Source organism: Ceratotherium simum, chromosome 24 (assembly GCF_057802395.1).
Source record: "Ceratotherium simum simum isolate JZ-2026a chromosome 24, ASM5780239v1, whole genome shotgun sequence".
In the NCBI taxonomy this organism is placed as follows: Eukaryota; Metazoa; Chordata; class Mammalia; order Perissodactyla; family Rhinocerotidae; genus Ceratotherium; species Ceratotherium simum.
Genome location: NC_141923.1, coordinates 42043229 through 42063812, shown reverse-complemented (window position 1 = coordinate 42063812; position 20584 = coordinate 42043229). Strand labels below are relative to the sequence as shown.

General features: G+C 39.8%; 1 protein-coding gene across 1 annotated transcript in view; it reads left to right on the top strand.

Moving 5' to 3' along the window:
• The first annotated feature begins 2383 nt into the window (after positions 1-2383).
• LRRC9 (leucine rich repeat containing 9) overlaps positions 2384-20584 on the top strand; it is a 122676-nt gene continuing 104475 nt past the window's right edge. The window contains exons 1-7 of the mRNA XM_087448426.1: positions 2384-2531; positions 9255-9336; positions 9602-9820; positions 10769-10909; positions 11465-11528; positions 11829-11899; positions 17162-17344. Coding sequence (XP_087304552.1) covers positions 9289-9336; positions 9602-9820; positions 10769-10909; positions 11465-11528; positions 11829-11899; positions 17162-17344 — 726 coding nt within the window. The 5' untranslated portion in view covers positions 2384-2531; positions 9255-9288. The remainder of the gene's footprint in view (positions 2532-9254; positions 9337-9601; positions 9821-10768; positions 10910-11464; positions 11529-11828; positions 11900-17161; positions 17345-20584) is intronic.

The following is a 20584-nucleotide window of genomic DNA, read 5'->3' as shown; positions in this document are numbered from 1 at the left end:
GTTGTTTCTTTTACAGACACATAAAACCATATCATAAACTTTAAAGTGAGAAAAGGAGATTAACAAGAATGGTCACTGTATTTGTAGTCCTCCTATGGCTTTTGACTGTAATCATCTTTTGCTCCAAATACCATCTGGAATATGTTAACAGGCAATTCTTCCTTTAAGAATTACTCAGGACAGGGGCCAACTCCATGGCTTAGCGGTTGGGTGCATGCGCTCTGCTACTGGCGGCCCGGGTTCGGATCCCAGGCGCACACCAACGCACCTCTTGTCCGGCCATGCTGAGGCGGCATCCCACGTACAGCAACTAACAGAATGTGCAATTAAAACATACAACTATCTACTGGGGCTTTGGGGAGAAAAAAGGGAAAAAAAGGCAATAGATGTTACCTCTGGGCCGGTCTTCCTCAGCAAAAAGAGGAGTATTGGAGCATATGTTAGCTCAGGGCTGATCTTCTTCAAAAACAAAAAAAAAAATAGAATTACTCAGGACAAAGGCTTTAGTGTGGCAGGTCAACAATGGTTATTAGTCTACAACTATACAGGAACTATGACTCAGTTGCTGACAGGCCAAATCCTTGAGCTTCACCTAGAAATAACATTCTTAAAACTACTTGCTTATATAATATAAAGAAAACTGTGTGTTAGCTCTCTCCCAGTCTTTTACCGTTTAGGAAAGTCACAACAGATTTCTAACAATATAGTTTGATAATCTCTATACTTTTATCCAAAACAGTTGCATCCCTCAAAATGAGAAGCTTGATGTAGATAATTCACCTAATTGATTTCTGATCCAATTTCTTAATCTAAAAGTTTAGATTTCTAAACTATTGTTATCTAGTCTTGAGACTCTAAGATGCAAATTTGCCCATACAGGTCATCTTGTTCAAACAGATTTTCAGAGAAGATAATATTAAAAATACAAATATGAATCAGATTTCTTTAGTATTTCTTTTAAACCACTAAGCCACAAATATTTTATTTTTAATTAACCAATTAATGACAGGTGGAAACTGAAATTCCTGTAAAATAAAAAATGTAGAGGGAAAAATAGCTTACCGTCATGTTATGTATGTTTACAATCAATATTACAGATAAAATTAATTGAATCATAATATGTTGAATTGTTGATAGTCGTTAGATAAATGGAAATAGTTTTAAAATCTGCACTCCTATTATAATATTTTTCTTCAGAAAGCAGTTTAAAACTATAATTGATTGAGGCAGCCATCTAGTGACAGAAAAGAGCACTACAGATACTATTTTGCATGACCTGAACGTCATATTCTACACAAACCAACTGAACCATAAAAAATATAGTAGCACTGTCCAACAGAAACATAATAGACGTCACATATGTAATTTAAACTTTTTTAATCGCCCCTTTTAACAAGTAAAAAGAAACCATTTTAATAATGTATTTTTGTTTAACCTAATATATCAAAAATATTACTTTAACATGTAATCTATACAAAAATAGGGCTTTTAAAATAATGTCTTAAAAATACGATGTATATTTTATTGCACATCTCAGTTCGGACTAGCCACATTTCAAGCGTTCAATATCCACACGTTGCCGTGGCCCGGGGCCACCATATTGGACAGCGCAAATCGGGAGAATGAAAGGAGAGCCGCAGTTACTGTTATTTGCCTTTTACTAAATTCATTCCTCTCTCGGCCCCTCCCTTTCCCTCTTTAAATTCTACTTTATTTTGTAAATATTTTTTGCCTCCTGGACATTTTGGAATACTTAAACGGCCCTCAAAAGCCTGTCCGAGAACGACAAGAAGACCCTTGGAGGGTGCATGTCCTCTCCGGAGGGCCCCGGCGGGGTTCGTGTGCCCGCGCGGTCCTCCGATTCGGCTCGCTCCGCGCTCGGCGGTTCGGGCGGCGGCCGCCTCCATTGCTGGAAGGCGGCGGTCGCGGGCCGCGAGAGGGAGGCCACGCCGGGGGATCAGGGCCTGTCCCGGCGTCTGGCCACCTTGTGACATCACAGCGCCGTGCCTCTGCGGTTCAAGTCCAGCGAGTCCGGGCTTCCAGGCCCCGAGGGTCAAAGATTTCCAATGGGAGAGAGCTAGCACTGGAGGAGGCAACGACGAAGCCCCCGCCACCACGCCCACAACTCGTTGCTTCCAGCCGCGTTCTCTGATTCTGCGAAGGCACGTGGAAAGATGCGCGCAGGTACCAACAAACCCGCGAGCAGGCAGGTCCCCACCGTTTCCCAGGAGCACCAGCGGGGTCTTCCGGGTGGACCCCCTACCCCTGCTGATTGGTTGGAGGTTGCCGTCACGTGATCCAGAAACGGGTCTGCCGCTGCTTTCCCCGCCCCTTTTATCCCCTTTCCCACCCTGAGGTCTCCGGAGGCGCAGTGCGGGTTTCCTAGGCAACCGCAGCGGGTTGTGTGTACACACCAGGCCCGGGGCTAGAGAGGGTGTTGTGCCTGCTGCTGCAAGACAGGCACTGAGAGGTCCGAGTGGACTCTGCTCTGTCTCGGATTGCCCTGGAATCCATCCTCTCTCTGGGCTAAGGTGAGTGTCTGTCACCTGGTGGCCTTCCCGCGTACATCACCTGTAGCAGGCTCCCCGGGGCTTTGCTCCCCTCTCTTCCCTCTCCGCCCGGAGGAGACAGGAGAGGAGCAACGTTGAAGTCAAAGGATCCCTGTAATGTTGCAATGGAGATGATAATAATAATGAGAGACACTGACGCGCCTTTATCTGAGGCCGTCAGGGTGACGGAGCAAAGCTTTAGAGGAGGAGGAAACGGAGGATGGCCCATAGCCACCTGTGCGGCCTTTCCCGCACCAGTTAAGGTACTGGGCTGCGAGAACCAAGTTCTCCTTGGCCAGACTTGATACTGCTCACTTTGAGCTGGAAGAGCGTTTGTTTGGTCCATTGGTGACAATGGATGGATTCTGATTCCTTTATACCCAAGGAAGGGAACAATTTGACCATAAAAGTCTTTCAGTATGTAGAAAAGAAGTTAGATTTTCTCAGAATGACACCCTACCCAGCTGTCATGGCAGACAGAAACCTGGTCCTTTCTACTCTTTTTGTGTGTGTGGGTGAGGAAGATCAGCCCTGAGCTAACATCAGTGCTAATCCTCCTCTTTTTGCTGAGGAAGACCGGCTCTGAGCTAACATCTATTGCCAATCCTCCTCCTTTTTTTCCCCAAAGCCCCAGTAGATAGTTGTATGTCATAGGTGCACATCCTTCTAGTTGCTGTATGTGGGATGTGGCCTCAGCATGGCCGGAGAAGCCGTGCGTCGGTGGGCGCCCGGTATCTGAACCCCGGGCCGCCAGTAGCAGAGCACTGGCACTTAACCGCTAAGCCACCGGCCGGCCCCTTTCTACTCTAATTATTACTCTGTTATACTCTGATTGGTCATGTACAGCAAATATTTCTTTAAGTTATACCATATAGGACCCTGTCACATGGACAGTTAGTTAATTCAAACCATTCCACAAACTTTTATCGAATACCAAGCACGTGCCGGGCACTGTGATGGGTTCATTGTCCTTGCCTTCGGTGAACATGGGACCTGGTAGGGAGGAAAGACCTGCAAGCATCACAATACAGTGGGACAGGGGCTATATAGGGTATATTTGGGCCTTAAGTGGAGTTACAAGGAAGAGAATGATTATAATGCTACCAGAGAGAATTAAAGTCTTCACACAGAAGCCCCTTGATTTAAATCTTTAAGGATATGTGGACTATGCCATAAACTCAAGGGAAAAAGACATTTTAGGGAGGGTAAACAGCATATGCAAAAGTACAGAAATATCCCAGCCTGTGCAGAGAATTGTAGTTGTGGCCAGAGCCTGGGGTGCCCTGGGTAGTTTGTGGTTGTAGGCAGGAGTCAGCATGGAGACCATGAATACCTTCCAAGGGGAGTACCATGAGCAGATTTACCTTCCAGGAGGCTGGCTGTCACAGTAGTGTAGAGGATGGATTGGAGGGAAGTGGGCCCTAGGGAGGGCGTCCAGTTAACATCAAGTGATGAGAGCTTCAACCAAGGCAGAGGCAATTGGAAGGGAGAGGAGGAAAAAAATTTGATAGACACTTAAGAGGTATATGCAGAAGGATTTAATGAGTGAGTGAATGTGAGGGAAAGAGTGAAAGAGGGGTTGAGGATAAGTCCCAAGTTTCTGACTGGGATGATTAGAAAGATGTGTCATTTACCAAGAGAAGGCATACGTTAGGAGAAGCAGGCTGGCTGGAAAATGTAATGAGTTCAATTTTGAACGTACTGAATTTGAGATGCCTGTGACACATTCAGATAGAGCTTTCCGTGTGAGTAGTTGGGTTTGTTGCACAGGAAAGAGGAAGGTCAAGATTAGTAATTTTTCGCCAAGAAGGAAACAATCAGAAAAGTATGTTTGAAATAACAAGTAGAGAGAAGCCAACGAGAAAAATCAAACCAAAGAAGAAAACTTAAAGAAGAGAGGCAACAGCATTGTCAAATGCCATGCCAAGGTCCAGTTAAGTTGAGAGCTGAAACATGTCCAGTGTCTTTGGCAATTAGAGGATTATTGTTGACCTTAGTAAAAGAAGCTGTAGTGGTCTGCAGTGTCCCCAGTCAGAGTGCAGTGAGTTGAGAACTGAATGGAGGTCGTGGAGTGTTCCTAATGACTACTATATTAGAAGTTTTTCTGTGAAGGTATCTAAAACCAACTAGTCATAGAATAGAGGATAGGAGGACTTTTTTTTTTTTTTTTAAAGATAGGAACGACCTAACATTCATATATGGAGAGAAAAGAGATGCTAGAGAAGGAAAGATGGGAATAAATTAGAAGGAGGAAATTTGACAGAGCAATGTTCTGAAACAGACTGAAGAGGATGGGATCGGTACACAGGAAAAGATTCATTTCAGACAAGAGAAAGAATACTTTTACTAAGACAGGAGTCAGGAAGGGAAAGAAATGCATCTTTAGGAGGAAAGGGAATTTAAGGAATGTGTATCTGATGGCATCACTGTTCTCTGTGAAGATGGGGACAAGGTCATCTGCTGAGAGAGAATGAGAACGTAAGAAGAGTGGTGGAAGTTTAGAACAGTGCCTATGTCACGCATCCCAGATCTGTATCTGTAGTCCTGCTCACCGTAGGAGAGGGAGTTGAAGAGCAAAATATAAAATATCTGTTGTTGAAAGATCCAGCTGAAGTTAGAGGCCATGCATGTGTAGTGACTTCAGCTCCATGCTGGTTATGTGAAATCTTTCAGCAGCACTTCGGAGGGGGAGAGAGGTGATTGGATCAATCCCTGTGACTGGAGAAAGCATATAAGGCTTGTAAGTACCAGGAAGGTCTAGGCTCCTCATAATTTAGATGTAGTTATGCAAATTATAGAATTTGAGGTTTTTAAATTAAATTTTGCTTTGCTAATCAACTATTGAATTAGAACAAGGTTTTTTCCTAAATGAGGGCATTGATGAAGGGAAAATAAGGTGAAGTGAGAAGTAAGGTTGGTATCCTAAATATGCATATTTCTCTATCAAGAAAAAGTAGTTTCCTTGAATAAATGGAGAGCTATACCTTGTTCTCAAGGGAGACTCAATACTATAAAGATGGAAGTTCTCCCTAAATTAATCTTTACAATGGAATCTTAAAACCCCAAGTGAATTTTAAAAAACTAAATACAAAATAATCATAAATCTTATCTGGAAAAATAAATATGAAAAAGTAGCCAGGAAATTTCCAAAAAAGAATATGAGGTGAGAATTTACAAATAAATCTCAGTAATTAGAACAGGACAATACTATGGGAATAGACAGAGCTAAGGGAGAGTGCAGATTAGAAAGCCAAAAATTAGGCTCAAGTATATGTGATAATTTAGTGAATAACAAAGGGAACAGTGAATTTCTTCTGGAATAGATATCTTGGACATAGAGTAGATAACTTAGATCACCATTTGGTGACTTTGGGGGTAGGAGGGCAGGCTTTGTCCCTTGTGTGGTGGTAGGCAGGCAGGCTTTCCTTTGGAGAATGTAGGGGCTTCTCTTCAGATGAGAAGAGGTGCTACAAAGCCCCCCTTTACTTGGTGTGCCATCTCAGGAAGGCTGGGGGGTAAGTAAGCCTAGTGGCCTGCATCCACATATGGGCCTCTGATGGAGTCTCTAAATTCTTTCAGGTTCTTCCTTGCTAAGTGCTCCCTTGCCTGGCCACTCTTGCAGCCTATGCTGTAATATCTAGGAGTCGTCTAAGGATGGGGTAAAGAGACACTTGCCAGTGGGAAGCAGGGAAGGAATGACCAGTATGACCTTCACTATAGATCCAGCATCTAACTGCTTCTCACCCTCCCCACTGCTGCCACCCTCCTCCAACCACCATCCTCTCTCAGATACACTGTTACAACTGTCCCTTAACTGGTCTCCTTGCCTCTGCCCTTGACTCCTACAGTCTATTTTCAACAGAGTAGCTAGAGTGATCCTTTTCAAAACTGAAGACTGGGCCAGCCCTGGTGGCTTAGTGGTTAAGTTCGGTGTGCTCTGCTTTGGTGGCCCGGGTTTGGTTCCTGGGTGTGGACCTACACCACTTCTCTGTCAGTGGCCATGCTGTGGTGGCATCCCACATACAAAATAGAGGAAGATTAGCAGCAGATGTTAGCTCAGGGAGAATCTTCCTCAGAAAAAAAAAAGAAAAGACAGCTCATGTTACTCAAAATCCTCAATAGCTTTCCATCTTACTAATAATAAAATCCAAAATCCTCATAAGGGCCTACAGGTCACAAGATAGCACTTGATCTGGCCCTGCAATTCCTGTCCATCCTACTAGTCCCCATTTCCCTTGCTGTGCTCCAGCCACATCATTCTCCTTGCTGTTCTGCACACGTGCCAAGTATACTCTCACCCCACTTTTGCATTTCCTCCTCCCTCTGCCTGGATGCATTTCCCCCAGATTTCCTCATAGCTCACACTCCCTCATTTCCTTCAGCTCTTTGCCCAGATGATACCTTTTCAGAGAAGTCTTCTCTTTCTTCCCACCCCTATCATTCTCTGACTGTTAGATATTAGGCCCTCAATACATACATTAATGAATGAGTGAATGAATGAACAGAGAATCCAGTGTATTGGGGTAATTTTCTGGCTGTATTTTTCTTTGTGATGCTAGCTGGAGTCCCTCCCCTCCTCAACTCAGCATGGTGGGACAATGTCCCCAGTTTACAAAGCCTGAGTGCAAATACAGACTGTGTGCAGTACTCTGATACAGATCTCGAAGTCCTTTTATTTGATCCCTTTGGACGGCCCCTAGCCACCCTCTTCCCAATCACTGCTGCTCTCTGAGTTTGGGGAATTTTTTAGGATAGTTTTGTAAAAGTTTTTCTCTGATATTTTTAATTTGGGGCTAGTTTGTACTCATGGGCTTTTCTCTCAGTCTGATGCCAATCTGCTTCATTTTCACTCAAAAGACCTTTCTCAACATCTCTGGCAATCAATGCTCTTTTCCTAGCACTGCTACGCTTTCCTTTCTTATTTTCATATTTCCCTAGTTATTCCAGTGAGATTTGGGGAGAGAACGTAGGTAAATACATGGACTCAATCGTTTTTTCTTAAAATTTTAATTTCTGTATACATCTGCACATGTACATTATTTTGCATAAATGAATAAAAGGGAGCATATAAATGCTTTTTAAATAAACATTTAAGTAAAATTTCATTTAAGTATAACATATATATAGAAATGATACAAATCTTAGGAATCTAACTTTGTTTTCTCAAAGTGAACATATCCCCTTAACCAGCTCCCAGAACAAGAAATATATCTTCATCAGCACTCCAGAAGCCCCTCTTTTTTTTTTTGTGAGGAAGATCAGCCCTGAGCTAACATCCACGCCAATCCTCCTCTTTTTTTGCTGAGGAAGACTGGCCCTGGGCTAACATCTGTGCCCGTCTTCCTCCACTTTATATGGGACGCTGCCACAGCATGGCCTGACAAGCAGTGCATCGTGCGCGCCCGGGATCTGAACCTGGGCTGTCAGCAGCAGAGCACGCGCGCTTAACCGCTATGCCACGGGGCTGGCCCCAGAAGCCCCTCTTTTGCCTCCTCCTAATCACTCACCCCTGAAAGGTAACTGCTGTCCTGACTTCTAATACCATAGATTAATTTGTTTTCAAATTTCATATGAATGGAGTCATGCAGTATGTACTCATTGTGTGTCTTCCTTTGCTCAACATTGTGTTTGTGAGATCCATGTTGGAAGAAACAATAGTTTCTTACTCATTCCACTCCTAGGTATAAACCCAGAAGAAATGTGTATCTATGTCCTGTATGACAAAAATGTTCAGAGAAAGCACTGTTTAGCTCTAAACTGGAAACAGTCTAAATTTCTACCAACAGTAGAATGAATAAATAATGGTTATATATTCTTATTATACAATACTAAACATGCTTTTAAAAAAGTGTAGTTTTTTTTTCTTTTCTATTTTTGCCTAAATCTATCCTCATCCAACCTCTCATGCCTATTATAACCACATCAGCTTTCACCTGCATCTAAGGTAACTCACATTAACAACTTAGTATGTATCTTTCCATATTTTCTTCTTACATAATCATACACACACATGCATATACATATATATATACAGGTACACACACACATATCTGTGTGGGATGTGTTATTATAAAAAGTGGGATCACAATGTATACCATTTCTACATCTTGCTTTGTCATATCATCATATTAAAACCAGGATTCCTATATTTTTAAAATAGTATATGTCTGAAATAATATAATGAAAATATTAAAAATTATGAAAACCTGGGTAAAATTTTATTGAAGCTATTTAGGTATTAGTTCATATCATCTAAAATGAAGTTGGCTAATTCATTTTAATGAACTTTTATTACCATGCCAGGTGTGTCCCTAAGCCCTGAGGATTCTTTTCTTTGCTAGAGAACTAAAAGACATGAACTGGGGGCGAGGTAAGGACGTAGATGAGAGATGACTATTTTCTTCAAGTATTAAAGGCTTATAGTGTGGAAGAAGATTATACTTATGAACTGAGGAAGTAGAATGACAACAAATGGGAAGGAGTTATGGAGAGACAGAATTAAATTTAGAATAAAAAATTGCTTTCTAACAGAAAACTTCAGAGATGGAATGGTCTGTCTTGGGGCCCAGACAGATACTTAGTAATGTACTGTGTGAAGATTTCAAGCCACAGGTGGATAGTTCCACCTAAGTAGCTTTGAGGTCCCTTTCAACTTGGAATGACATGACTCAAGTATTTAATTCAATTTTTCATTTTCCTTAACAGATAATATTGTTATGACCTTTATTTTTAATAGAAGATGACTGAATGTGAAAACCTAAACCAAGAAGAAATAATTAAAGAACTGGTGAGTCAAAGCCAAATTTCTTTTCAATTACCTTTGCAAGAATATTAAGTGGAACATTTTTACACTCTTTTCTGGAGCTTACCTAGAGATTTCTTCTGCTCCATGACCTTTGGAAGCAGAGAAAAATCATATATATGGGACAACCTTCCCTCTTGTAAGAGTCAAAATGGCATTAGTGCAATTGACAGTTTATAATTTCTAATGGCAAAAATAATTTTTGTATTATTTTAAATAGATAATAACCCAATTTCTTTTTTGAAAACAGTGTTTATGCAATGGTTTATCTTATGAGATGATTGGACAAGAAGGATCAGATACTTCAAAACTGGAGATGTTTTTCTCAGGGTATCCCCGTATAGTCGGATTATCACTATTTCCTAATTTAACAAGTCTCACAATTGTTGCTCAAGATATAAAAGAAATTTCAGGGTTAGAGACTTGTTTACAACTCAGAGAACTTTGGATTGCTGAATGCTGCTTAGAGGTAAGTCTAAACGTACAACCTTACATGAAACATTTTATGCTGAATTCTTTGGCTTCTGAAAAATAGTTCATTGAAATATATGCATGAGGCATGGATCAAAACAGATAAATGGAGGGAAAAAGAGACTATACATGATGAATTACAATAAAACCCTTTGCTCAGGAAAATAAAACAAAGAACAGATAAATGGGCAAAAGTATCTATGATTTATACAAAAGAGAAAATAGAAATGAAGGATCAAAACATAGACGTATCCTACTTTTTAGTAATCAAATCAGATCAAATAATACCCAATATTGCTTAGTAGTGAAATTGGTTCACATAGACACTATTGGTTGTGTGAAAATTATAACGTTTATATTGTAAAGCAATATCTCAAAATGTATCCAGAGCCAAAGAAAGGTACATACCTTTGACTCAGAAATCCCTGTTCTCAGATTTTATGCTAGAGAAGTAATTCAACAGCAGAAAACAACTGTATGCATGAAGTTATTTGTTGCAGTATTATTTATAATAACTAAAAATTTGAAACATAAATATGCCACATATAACCCTATGTATGTATAATCATTTTTAAGAAAATGATTATAAACTTCATGAAATATTTTATGATTATTAAATATTATAATTTGAAAGATTATGAAAACATTTTAGATAGTCTTAAGTAAAAACAAAACCTACAAAATTGTACAGGTATTATGATTATAACCATATAAAAATAGGTATAGAGTTGATTACAATTTAAAAAGAATATGAAAATTGAAAATAATTTTATTTAGGTGGAGGGATTATATTTTTTCTTTAAAAAATTTATTTCATTTTCCTGGATATTGATTTTGCAACAAAATGCTATTTTTAAAAGAAAATATACTTAAAATCTACTTTCTTAAAAGCATTAATAGCAAAACATAAGCTATTACTATTCAGTCTGCTCTTTTTTTTTTACAGAAAATTGGAGGTCTTCAAGAATGTAGAAATTTAGAAAAACTGTATTTATATTATAATAAAATTTCTAAAATAGAAAATTTAGAGAAATTATTTCAATTGGAGGTTCTTTGGCTGAACCACAATACAATTAAAAATATTGAGGTAAGATAATTTCAATGATTAATATGTAAAGTCAATTACTACTGTCGAGTTTAAACCACAGTGTCCAAGATCATATTATGCTTAAGGACCAAAATATTGATGACTAGTTTAATTATTGTTGTTGAGAAGAACTAACATGTATATAGCATTTTATAATGTATAGAGAACTTCATATACATCATTTTCTTTATTCCTCCCACCAAGCCTGAGAGGTAAGATGTTATTTCTTCTTTGGAGATTAAAAGAAAAGAAGTTTATATAAGTTTTATATATAACTTGCCTAAGATTATAAACACACTGTGTGTGATGTGTTCTTTTTCTTAGTCCTCCTCCTCTTTTCCTCTCCACTCCCCTCCCTGTTCCCTCCTCCTCCAGTAATGCTCTCCAGGTTCCAGAGAAACAAAGATGGCTGCACTGAGGCACCCACTTCTGTGCTTGTGAAGTACGCAGCACTCTGTGCTCAGAACACCTGGAAAACTAACCAGATTGATCAGATGATTTATAAATATAGATTTTAATGATTTCTCCTGAATTATATATTGTCTAACTTTTTAGGGCTTGCAAACTTTGAAGAATTTAAACGATCTCAACCTTGCTGGAAATCTAATAAGCAGCATTGGTATGTACTGTTTCATGTGGAATAGGAGATAATGCTACAATCATTTTTTCAGTACGAAAAGTACACTCTTACATTTCTTTCTTTTAGACTTTTCTGTATGATATCTTTGCAAAGCAAATCTCTGATTATAGGATATGAAAATATTACCCATTAATCAATGGTTACTAATACAGTGTTACTGTTAGTCTTATTTATATGCAAGTAATGATGGCCATGTACAACTCAAAAATATGGCAGGATATGAACAGAAGGTATAACAAGAAATTTAATTTTTCTTTCATCTTGTTTCTTAAATTCAAGGTCGATCTCTTGATCCCAATGAACAACTGGAAAGAATAAACCTTTCTGGTAACCAAATATGTTCTTTCAAGGTATGTGTAAGTGGAATAATTCATTTTCATTTACCAACCTGGATCATGAACTATCTTATTGCAGAAAATGGGCTAAATATCTCCCTTTTACGGGATAATTTAATTGTTTTGGACTACCCAGCACTCCCAGAAATTTTAGAGTTAGTTGACCAAATTGGCCCTAATGATCTGACACTGTTAAAACCAAACAAATAACTATTTACTTGGCTTTTAGAATACCACTTTCTCTTAGTTTTCCTCTGATCTTTCTGGCCACACCTCTTCAGTTTTCTGGTTTTTCATCCTCTCCTAGCATCTAAAAAACAGACTGCCCCAGGTTATCCTGGGATCTTATCTCATTTCTATATGCATTCATTCTCTAAATAATCTCATCATGTCTTATGACTTTAAATGCCTTTTATCCACTTATTACTCCTAAATTGGTATCTCTATTTTCCCTAACAGCTCCCAGAGCTATAGACATCTTTCCTAATTCAAACTGGTTTCCCTTGCACCAAACCTTCTTCTCCACCTCTCTAAATGGCATTTCCATTCTTCTGGTAACTTAAACCAAAATCCTTAGAGTCTTTTTTTTTGGTGAGGAACATCAGCCCTGAGCTAACATCTGATGCTAATCCTCCTCCTTTTTGCTGAGGAGGATCAGCCCTGCGCTAACATCCGTGCCCATCTCCCTCCACTTTATATGGGATGCCACCACAGCATGACTTGACAAGCGGTACGTTGGTGCACGCCCGGGATCCAAACCCTGCGAAGCCAGGGCTGCTGCAGCAGAGCGCGCACACTTAACCGCTGCGCCACCAGGCCGGCCCCCTGAGAGTCGTTTTTGACTACTCTATTCCTTCATACCCCATATCCAGTCCATCAGAAAATTCTATTGGCTCTACCTTCAGAATATGTCCAGAGTCTGACCATTTCTTATCACGTGCATCACTACCAACCTGGTTCAACACGCCATCATCTCTAGCCTGCATTATTGGAAAATAAAATCCTCCTAACATGTCTCCCTGTGTTTACCCTTTCCCTGTTCACACAGCAGCACACTCCTTTAAAAATATGTCAGATCAGGGGCCGGCCCCGTGGCTTAGTCGTTAAGTGGGCGCGCTCCGCTGCTGGTGGCCCGGGTTCGGATCCCGGGCGCGCACCGACGCACTGCTTCTCCGGCCATGCTGAGGCCGCATCCCACATACAGCAACTAGAAGGATGTGCAACTATGACATACAACTATCTGCTGGGGCTTTGGGGGAAAAATAAATAAATAAAATTATTAAAAAAAAAAATGTCAGATCAAATCACTCTTCTGCTCAAAGCCCTCCCTTGGATTCTTATCTCTTTCAGAGTAAAAGCCAATTCTTACAATGGCCCACAAGACTCTATATAATCTAGTCCCCCAACTCTCTCTCTGACCACAGCTTCTGCCACTCTCCCCTGTGTTTACTCCATTCCAGCCACTGGTCCCGTCACTGCTCCTCGAATATACCTGGCACACATCACCTTAGGGCCTTTGCGCTTGTTGGGCTGTTCTTCCTCCCTATATCTTCATGGCTCATCTGCTCATTTCTTTCAGGACTGTTCAAATGTTCTTAGTGACGCCTTTCCGGCCCAATTCAGGTAAAATGGCAACAACACCTATTACGCTCCCCAGCCTGAAGCACTCCCATCACTCTGTCCCTGCTTTGTTTTTCCTCTTGGCCCTTATCCACATCCCCTACTGGAATGCAGGCTCCACGAGTACAGGAACTTTGCCTTTTTTGTTTACTGCTTTTCCCACAATGCTTAGACAGTACTTGACATGTAATAAATCTCAACAAACATTTGTCAAGCACATAAATGAAAGAGAAAAAAAAACAAAAAGACTTACTGTTCATGGCATATAATGTGAGTGAAAACATATAGCATTCATAATTCATAATTCAAACACTTCTCATCTAGACAATATTGAAGAAACATGAGTAAACTTAATTTTGAATTGATTACTATTAAAATAGGCATTCTTTTACTCAGAGAAGAATGTAAGGCACCAAAAAGCTATAGAATGAGGCAGAATGTTATAAGCACCTTAAAAAGAAATTTCAACAAAATTTTATTTTTTTGGTCAAACTCAAGAGGAAATATTTGATGTGAACCCTCAAGGGTTGACAGAATTTCAACAGGCATTGTAGGAGGACCTAGGCAGTGGCAGGGAGGCATTCTAAGATGGGAAGAACAATATGCACAAAGGCATGGAGGTAAGACATCAAGTGCTATATTTGAGTAATGTCAGCAGAAGAGATCAGAGGGAGCTATGAAAGATGAATTTAGAATGCTGTGAAAGGTAATGTTTAAGCTAACGTAAGACATGAGTAGGAGTTGCCTTGGGAAAGAGCATTCCAGGCAAAGGTGTGAAGGACCTATGTGTTGGAAAGGAGCATGGCAAATTCAAAAAACTAGAAATACTGTGTGGCCGGAACAGAGTGAGGGAGAGTCATGAGTTGTGGCTGAAGAAGATAAGTGCAGAATGCTGGGAGGATAAAGGATTGCCCTGCCAAGAAGCCATCTTGATGTTTATCTCACCCTGGCTAGCCATGGCAGCCTTATGGTGGTGAAGAGCATAGGCCGCATAGGCAGAAAGATCTGTCAGTTCTAACCCTGCCACAAACCAGAGGCAGAGGTATGGTACAGTGGGAAGGTGAAGTATAAGTGAAATAATAATTTAAAGCTCTTAGAATAGTGACTAGCACACAGTAAGCACTCAATAGATATGCTATTTTATTATTATTACTATCACTTTAACTACGTTAACCTATTCTGTTTCAATCTCCTCATCAAAAAAAATAGGGATAAAACAGGTTATGAAAATTCACTATATGGCATAGTTTTAAAAAGGCTCTCTATGATAATCATGGCTGTTTATCATAAAAACATTGAACAGGGGGCTAGCCCAGTAGCATAGTGGTTAAGTTTGCACACTCTGCTTCAGTGTCCTGGGGTTCATGGTTTCGGATCCCGGGCACGGACCTACACACTGCTTATCAAGCTGTGACAGGCATCCCACATAAAATGGAGGAAAATGGGCGTAGATGTTAGCTTGGGGCCAATCTTCCTCAGCAAAAAGAGGTGATGTTAGCTCAGGGCTGATATTCCTCACCAAAAAAAAAAAAACATTGAACATGATTTACAGTGACTTTTACTATTCTCATATTAGGAGTGTTCCTGAAACACTATTATCCTGAATTTTTATCTCTAACCTTTCCACCCACCCTAAAAATATACTATCTTGGTAGTGATGGAATAACTTCTGTGTCACTTTCCTTCCACACCAGGTACCACAACACTAATTTTCAGTGAGATTTTGTGCCTTCATAGACTCCAGTGTCATCTGACTTCTGAGTGTAGATGAGGGGTTCACACCCACCATCTCCTAGCCCAGACTGATGGTCAAATGCAAATAGCCACCCAGAAATCAAGAGTGTCTTTTCTCCTCAGAACAGTCCCATGGTTTACCTTCCTTGCCCTTGCAGAATTTGACTGAATAATTCCCTGCACAGGTCTGTCCAGAAATCCCTTTCAGAGCAACTCTGCCTAGTCCCACTCCTGCCATGGGCCCAGCTGACACCCTCGGGTCCAGCCAATGAACCAAGTTCTCACTTGTCCAGAGAGAGTTAGGACACACATTGGCCACCTGACCTTGTCTTACTCTTGACTCTAGCAGCCTGACTTCACTACTTGCTTCCCCATTCCATTTGTATTTTATCTTCAGAACTAACGCCTCCTGATTCTTGCTCTGGATTTCCCTTAACTCTGATTCTGACTCTCCTAACTAGCATTGCATCCTTTCAAGTCCAACCCCACCATACCCTCCTGCCCCAGGCACAGCCCTAGTAATGCTATTATCAAGGAAGATGTGAGGATGTCTTGGAGGTTAGTAGAAAGTAACAATCATTCAATTCAATTCAATTCACATATTTATTTAGTGCCTACTGTGTTCTAAGTGCTGAGTGCTGGGGATGCAGTGTTTAACAGGACACAACCCTGCTCTCTAAGACATTATCTCAGGAATTAGCAAACTTTTTCTATAAAAGGCCAGATAGAAAATTTTTTAGGCTTTATGAGCCCCATATGGCCTCTGTCATGTATTCTTCTTTATTTTTTTTCCCCAATACTTTAAAAATGTAATCACCATTTTAGCTTGTAGACCAAGGGCCAAAGCCCATACGGACCCTTGGCTTAGAGACTTGTGGATGCACAAACAATTGGCAATAGGGTCTGATAGATTCTATAATAAAGGCCAGCCCAGTGCCTAAGAGAGTTCATAGAAGGAGCATTTACCCCAAGCTTGGGGGATGAAATAAGGCTCCCAGAGAAGATGATTCTTAGGGTTAATCTTGACAGATTAAGAGGTAAAACTGGGATGAAGTTTGGTTCACTTGAAGACAGCAGCATGAGTAAAGGTCTAAAGATAAGATAGGGTCTGGCACATTCTGAAACTTCAAGTTGTGCAGTATGCTTAAAACTTAAAATGTTAGGGTTTAAATATGAAGAGACAAGACTGAAGAGTTAAGCCAGGCCTAGATGCCAAATAAAGGAAGGTTTAAACTTCAAGATAAAAGATGTTAAGCGGAAATAGTCTGGTTGTGCATTATCACCCCCTCCCCCTCCATAGGTTGTGAGAAAAATGAGACCCTCAGGAAAGAGCTAGGTTTCATTGCCCTTAATAGGTAGAAAAGGCATTTACAGAAAAAATATATTTTAAAAACAACTAAAAATCAGGAATTCAATGGTGATGTAATAAAGCAGGGGTCCCCTAGCCTTTGATGAGAAGAGCAGATCTGGAGGCCAAGGAAAGTGGCAAGCGGCGTTCCTAGGCATAAGTGTGGGAAATGGTGGTGAAAGAGTCAGGAGACCTAGAGGTACGCTGGGGCAACTGTTACCAAAGGCGCCGTGCAGAGTGGGCAACAGTGTCTTAACGAATAAATGTGCGTAAGTGACTGGCCTCAAGCTTCCATGTGGAATACATGATTTAGCAAACATTCTTTGGCCTTTTATGTTTAAAAAGTATGGTCATATAAAGTCTGCTGTTTAAGTATTGTTGATCGATTCTTTACATATTTAGCTTGTTTTTCAGTAGAGAAAAACATTTTATCCATCTAAATCATTTAAACATATTTAAGCATACAATTAGAATGCATTACATTAAATTATGGTGATATTAAGTGTTCATATACCTTCTGTAGAAATGGGCAGACGCAATTAATTAATTGAACATTATTATTGCTGCTGTTTTAGGATCTCACTAACTTAACCAGGCTTTGTCACTTAAAGGATTTATGTCTGAATGATCCTCAATATAAAACCAATCCAGTTTGTATGCTGTATAATTATTCCACACATGTATTGTATCACTTGCCTTGCCTTCGAAGACTTGACACGTTTGATGTGTCAGCAAAGCAAATCAAGGAACTGGCAGATGTAAGTGCATCCCTAATCAGGTATTCGTGACGTAAGTTTAATTAACTGCTTCTTTCTGTCTGTGTCCACATAAGGTAGGTAGTATTATCTTGTTAATTCTTGTCACCAATTCTACTTTTGCCCCAGTGAGCAGGATATTTCACATAAACATATACAAATAATACCATTAGTACTAGGATCTCAATTTTGATGACAGTACTGGAAGGTGAAATAATAGAAAAACATTATAATTAATGTGAAACTAAAAGAAGGAAATCTGAAAAATTATCATCAATGTTAAGAATAATTGAACTAGTGCTATATATATATAAATTAATAAAGACTAAATAAAATAGAAATGAAACAAGTAACCCCCTCTCATTTGGAATATTATATATGAAAATTAGAAAATATCCATGGTTGATGGTGGTATGCCAGGATTAGGTAGATTTTAATGTAATTAAAGATGATTTACGGTTCCCTGGAAGTATAAGTGGATCTACCCACACTGCCGACATTGTGAAGATCTCCAAAATCTTGAAGAGAGCTATTCTTGGGCTGCCACTGATGGTGAGCCTCCTAATAAAGGGGCTACTTTGACCTGCCACCAAAGGATCTATAATTTCAGAACGGAGTGTATAGGAAGTAACATGTTTATTAATAGTCTTTCCACATTATATTTCTACCTCTCCTTCCCGTCCAGTGAGCCACTCCCTCTGCCTCATTTATTCATTTAGTTAACCATCAATAAATAGTTTTTGAGTATCTAGAATGTGCCAAGGATGTGGATGCCCCCACATGAGACCCTCCCATCCTTTCCTTGTGGCTCGTCCCTCATCTCAACATCGGTAAAGAATGTCTATCCATTTATCTTAACTTGTTTCTCTTCTCTTGCTAGCTGAGGATTTATTTTCAAGTTCCATTCTCTCCTCTCTTTTTCCCAAAACTGAGATTATCCTCTCTCCCACCCCAATCTAAGAAGTGAACTGTCTTGCAATATTGAGCAAAGGGCTAGAGTTCTTGTCTACTAGCAGATGTTTGGAGTCACTGGAGGACCAGGGAGGAATGTCTTCTCTAACAATGTTAAGTCAAAAACAACAGCGAAACTTCGCAGTGACAACCATATTTTTTAAATTTCCGTTATCATCTCTATAGTTTTACATCAAGCAGTTTCTGCAAAGGTGAGCAGAGTGAATATGCTTCACATAATTACTTGGCTGATTAATTTATCTAGTAAGTATTTAATGCCTGTTACATTCCAAGCATAGTTCAAGGTACTAGAGATAGAGAGTGACCAAAACAGACAAAATTCCTGCTTTCTTGAAGCTTATCTTCTAGTGAAGACAGATAATAAATAACTAAATGAGCAAACAGCTAGTATGTCAGATGGTGGTAAATGCTATGTAGAAAAATAAAACAAGGGTGAAGGAAACAGGATTGTTGGTAGGGCAGAGGAAGGGGGTGGGCTATTTTATGTAGAATTGTTGGGAAAGGATTTGCTAAGGTGACTTTTGAGCAGAGACCTGAAGGAAGTAAGGAGGCAAGCTTTTCAGGGATCAGCAAGTGCAAAGACCTTGAGGTAGGAGCGTGCCTCTCATATTTGAAGAACAACAAGGAGGCTAGTGTGGCTGGAGCTAAGCAAGTGAGAGGGAGAGAAATAAGAGATGAAGACAGGAGTGGGGGTGGGGCACAGATCATGTGAGACTCTGTAGAATGTTGTAAGGACTTTGGCTTTTACTTTGAGTGAGATGGGGGTGACTGGAAAATTCTGAGCAAAGGAAGGACAAGATGACTTATGTTTTAAAGGGATCCTTTTGGATAATGGATTAGGAATAGAGGATTAGAGGGAAAAGGTGAAAGCAGAGAGACCAGTTAGATTCCAGTAACTTGGATGAGAGATGTTGATGGTTTGATACAGGATGTTAGTAAAGGAGGTAAAGTAGTTGGATTCTGGTAGTAGTTAGAAGGTGAAACCCATCTGGAGTTTTTTTTAATTGAGGTAACATTGGTTTATAACATTATATAAATTTCAGGTGTACGTCATTATATTTTTACTTCACGTAAAAATATCACGTTCACCACCAAAAGTCTAGTTTCCATCCATCACTATACAAATGTCCCCCTTTACACCTTTTACCCTCCCCCACCCTCTTCCCCTCTGGTAACCACCAATCTTTTCTCTGTATCAATGTGTTTGTTGTTGTTGTTTTATCTTCCACGTATGAGTGAAATTGTACAGTATTTGTCTTTCTCTGTTTGGCTTATTTCGCTTAGCGTAATACCCTCAAGGTCCATCCATGTTGTTGCAGATGACAAGATTTCTTCTTTTTTATGGTTGAGTAGTATTCCATTGTATATATATACCACCTCTTCTTTATCTATTCATCCATCAATGGGCACTTAGGTTGTTTCTATGACTTGGCTATTGTTAAGTAATGCTGCAATGAATATAGGAGTGCATGTATCTTTTCAAATCAGTGTTTTCGTATTCTTTGGATGAATACCCAGAAGTGGAGTAGCTGGATCATATGGTAGTTCAATTTTTAATTTTTTGAGGAATCTCCAGTACTGTATTTATACATATTCCATACCAATTTACATTCCCACCAGCAGTATATGAGGGTTCCCTTTTCTCTACATCCTCTCCAACACTTGTTATTTCCTGTCTTTTTAATAATAGCCATTCTGACGGGCAGGATGTGATATCTCATTGAGGTTTTGATTTGCATTTCCCTAATAATTAGTGATGTTGAACATCTTTTTGTGTGCCTGTTGGCCATCTGTATATCTTTAGAAAAATGTCTTTCCGGATCCTCTGCCCATTTTTTAATGGGGTTGTTTGATTTTTTGTTGTTGAGTTGTATGAGTTCTTTAAATAGTTTGGCTATTAACCCCTTATTGGATGTATGATTTGCAAATACTATCTCCCAATTGGTATACTGTCTTTTCATTTTGTTGATGTGCAGAAGCTTTTTAGTTTGATGTAGTCCCATTTGTTTATTTTTGCTTTTGTTTCCCTTGCCTGAGGAGGCATATCCAAAAAGATATTGCTAAGACTGATGTCAAAGAGCATACTGCCTGTGTTTTCTTCTAGGAGTTTTATAGTTTCAGGTCTTATGTTCACTCTTTAATCCATTTTGAGTTAATATTTGTGTCTGGTGTAAGACAGCGGTCTACTTTCATTCTTTTGCATGTGTCTGTCCAGTTTTACCAACACCATTTATTGAAAAGACTCTTTTCTCCATTGTATGTTCTTGGCTC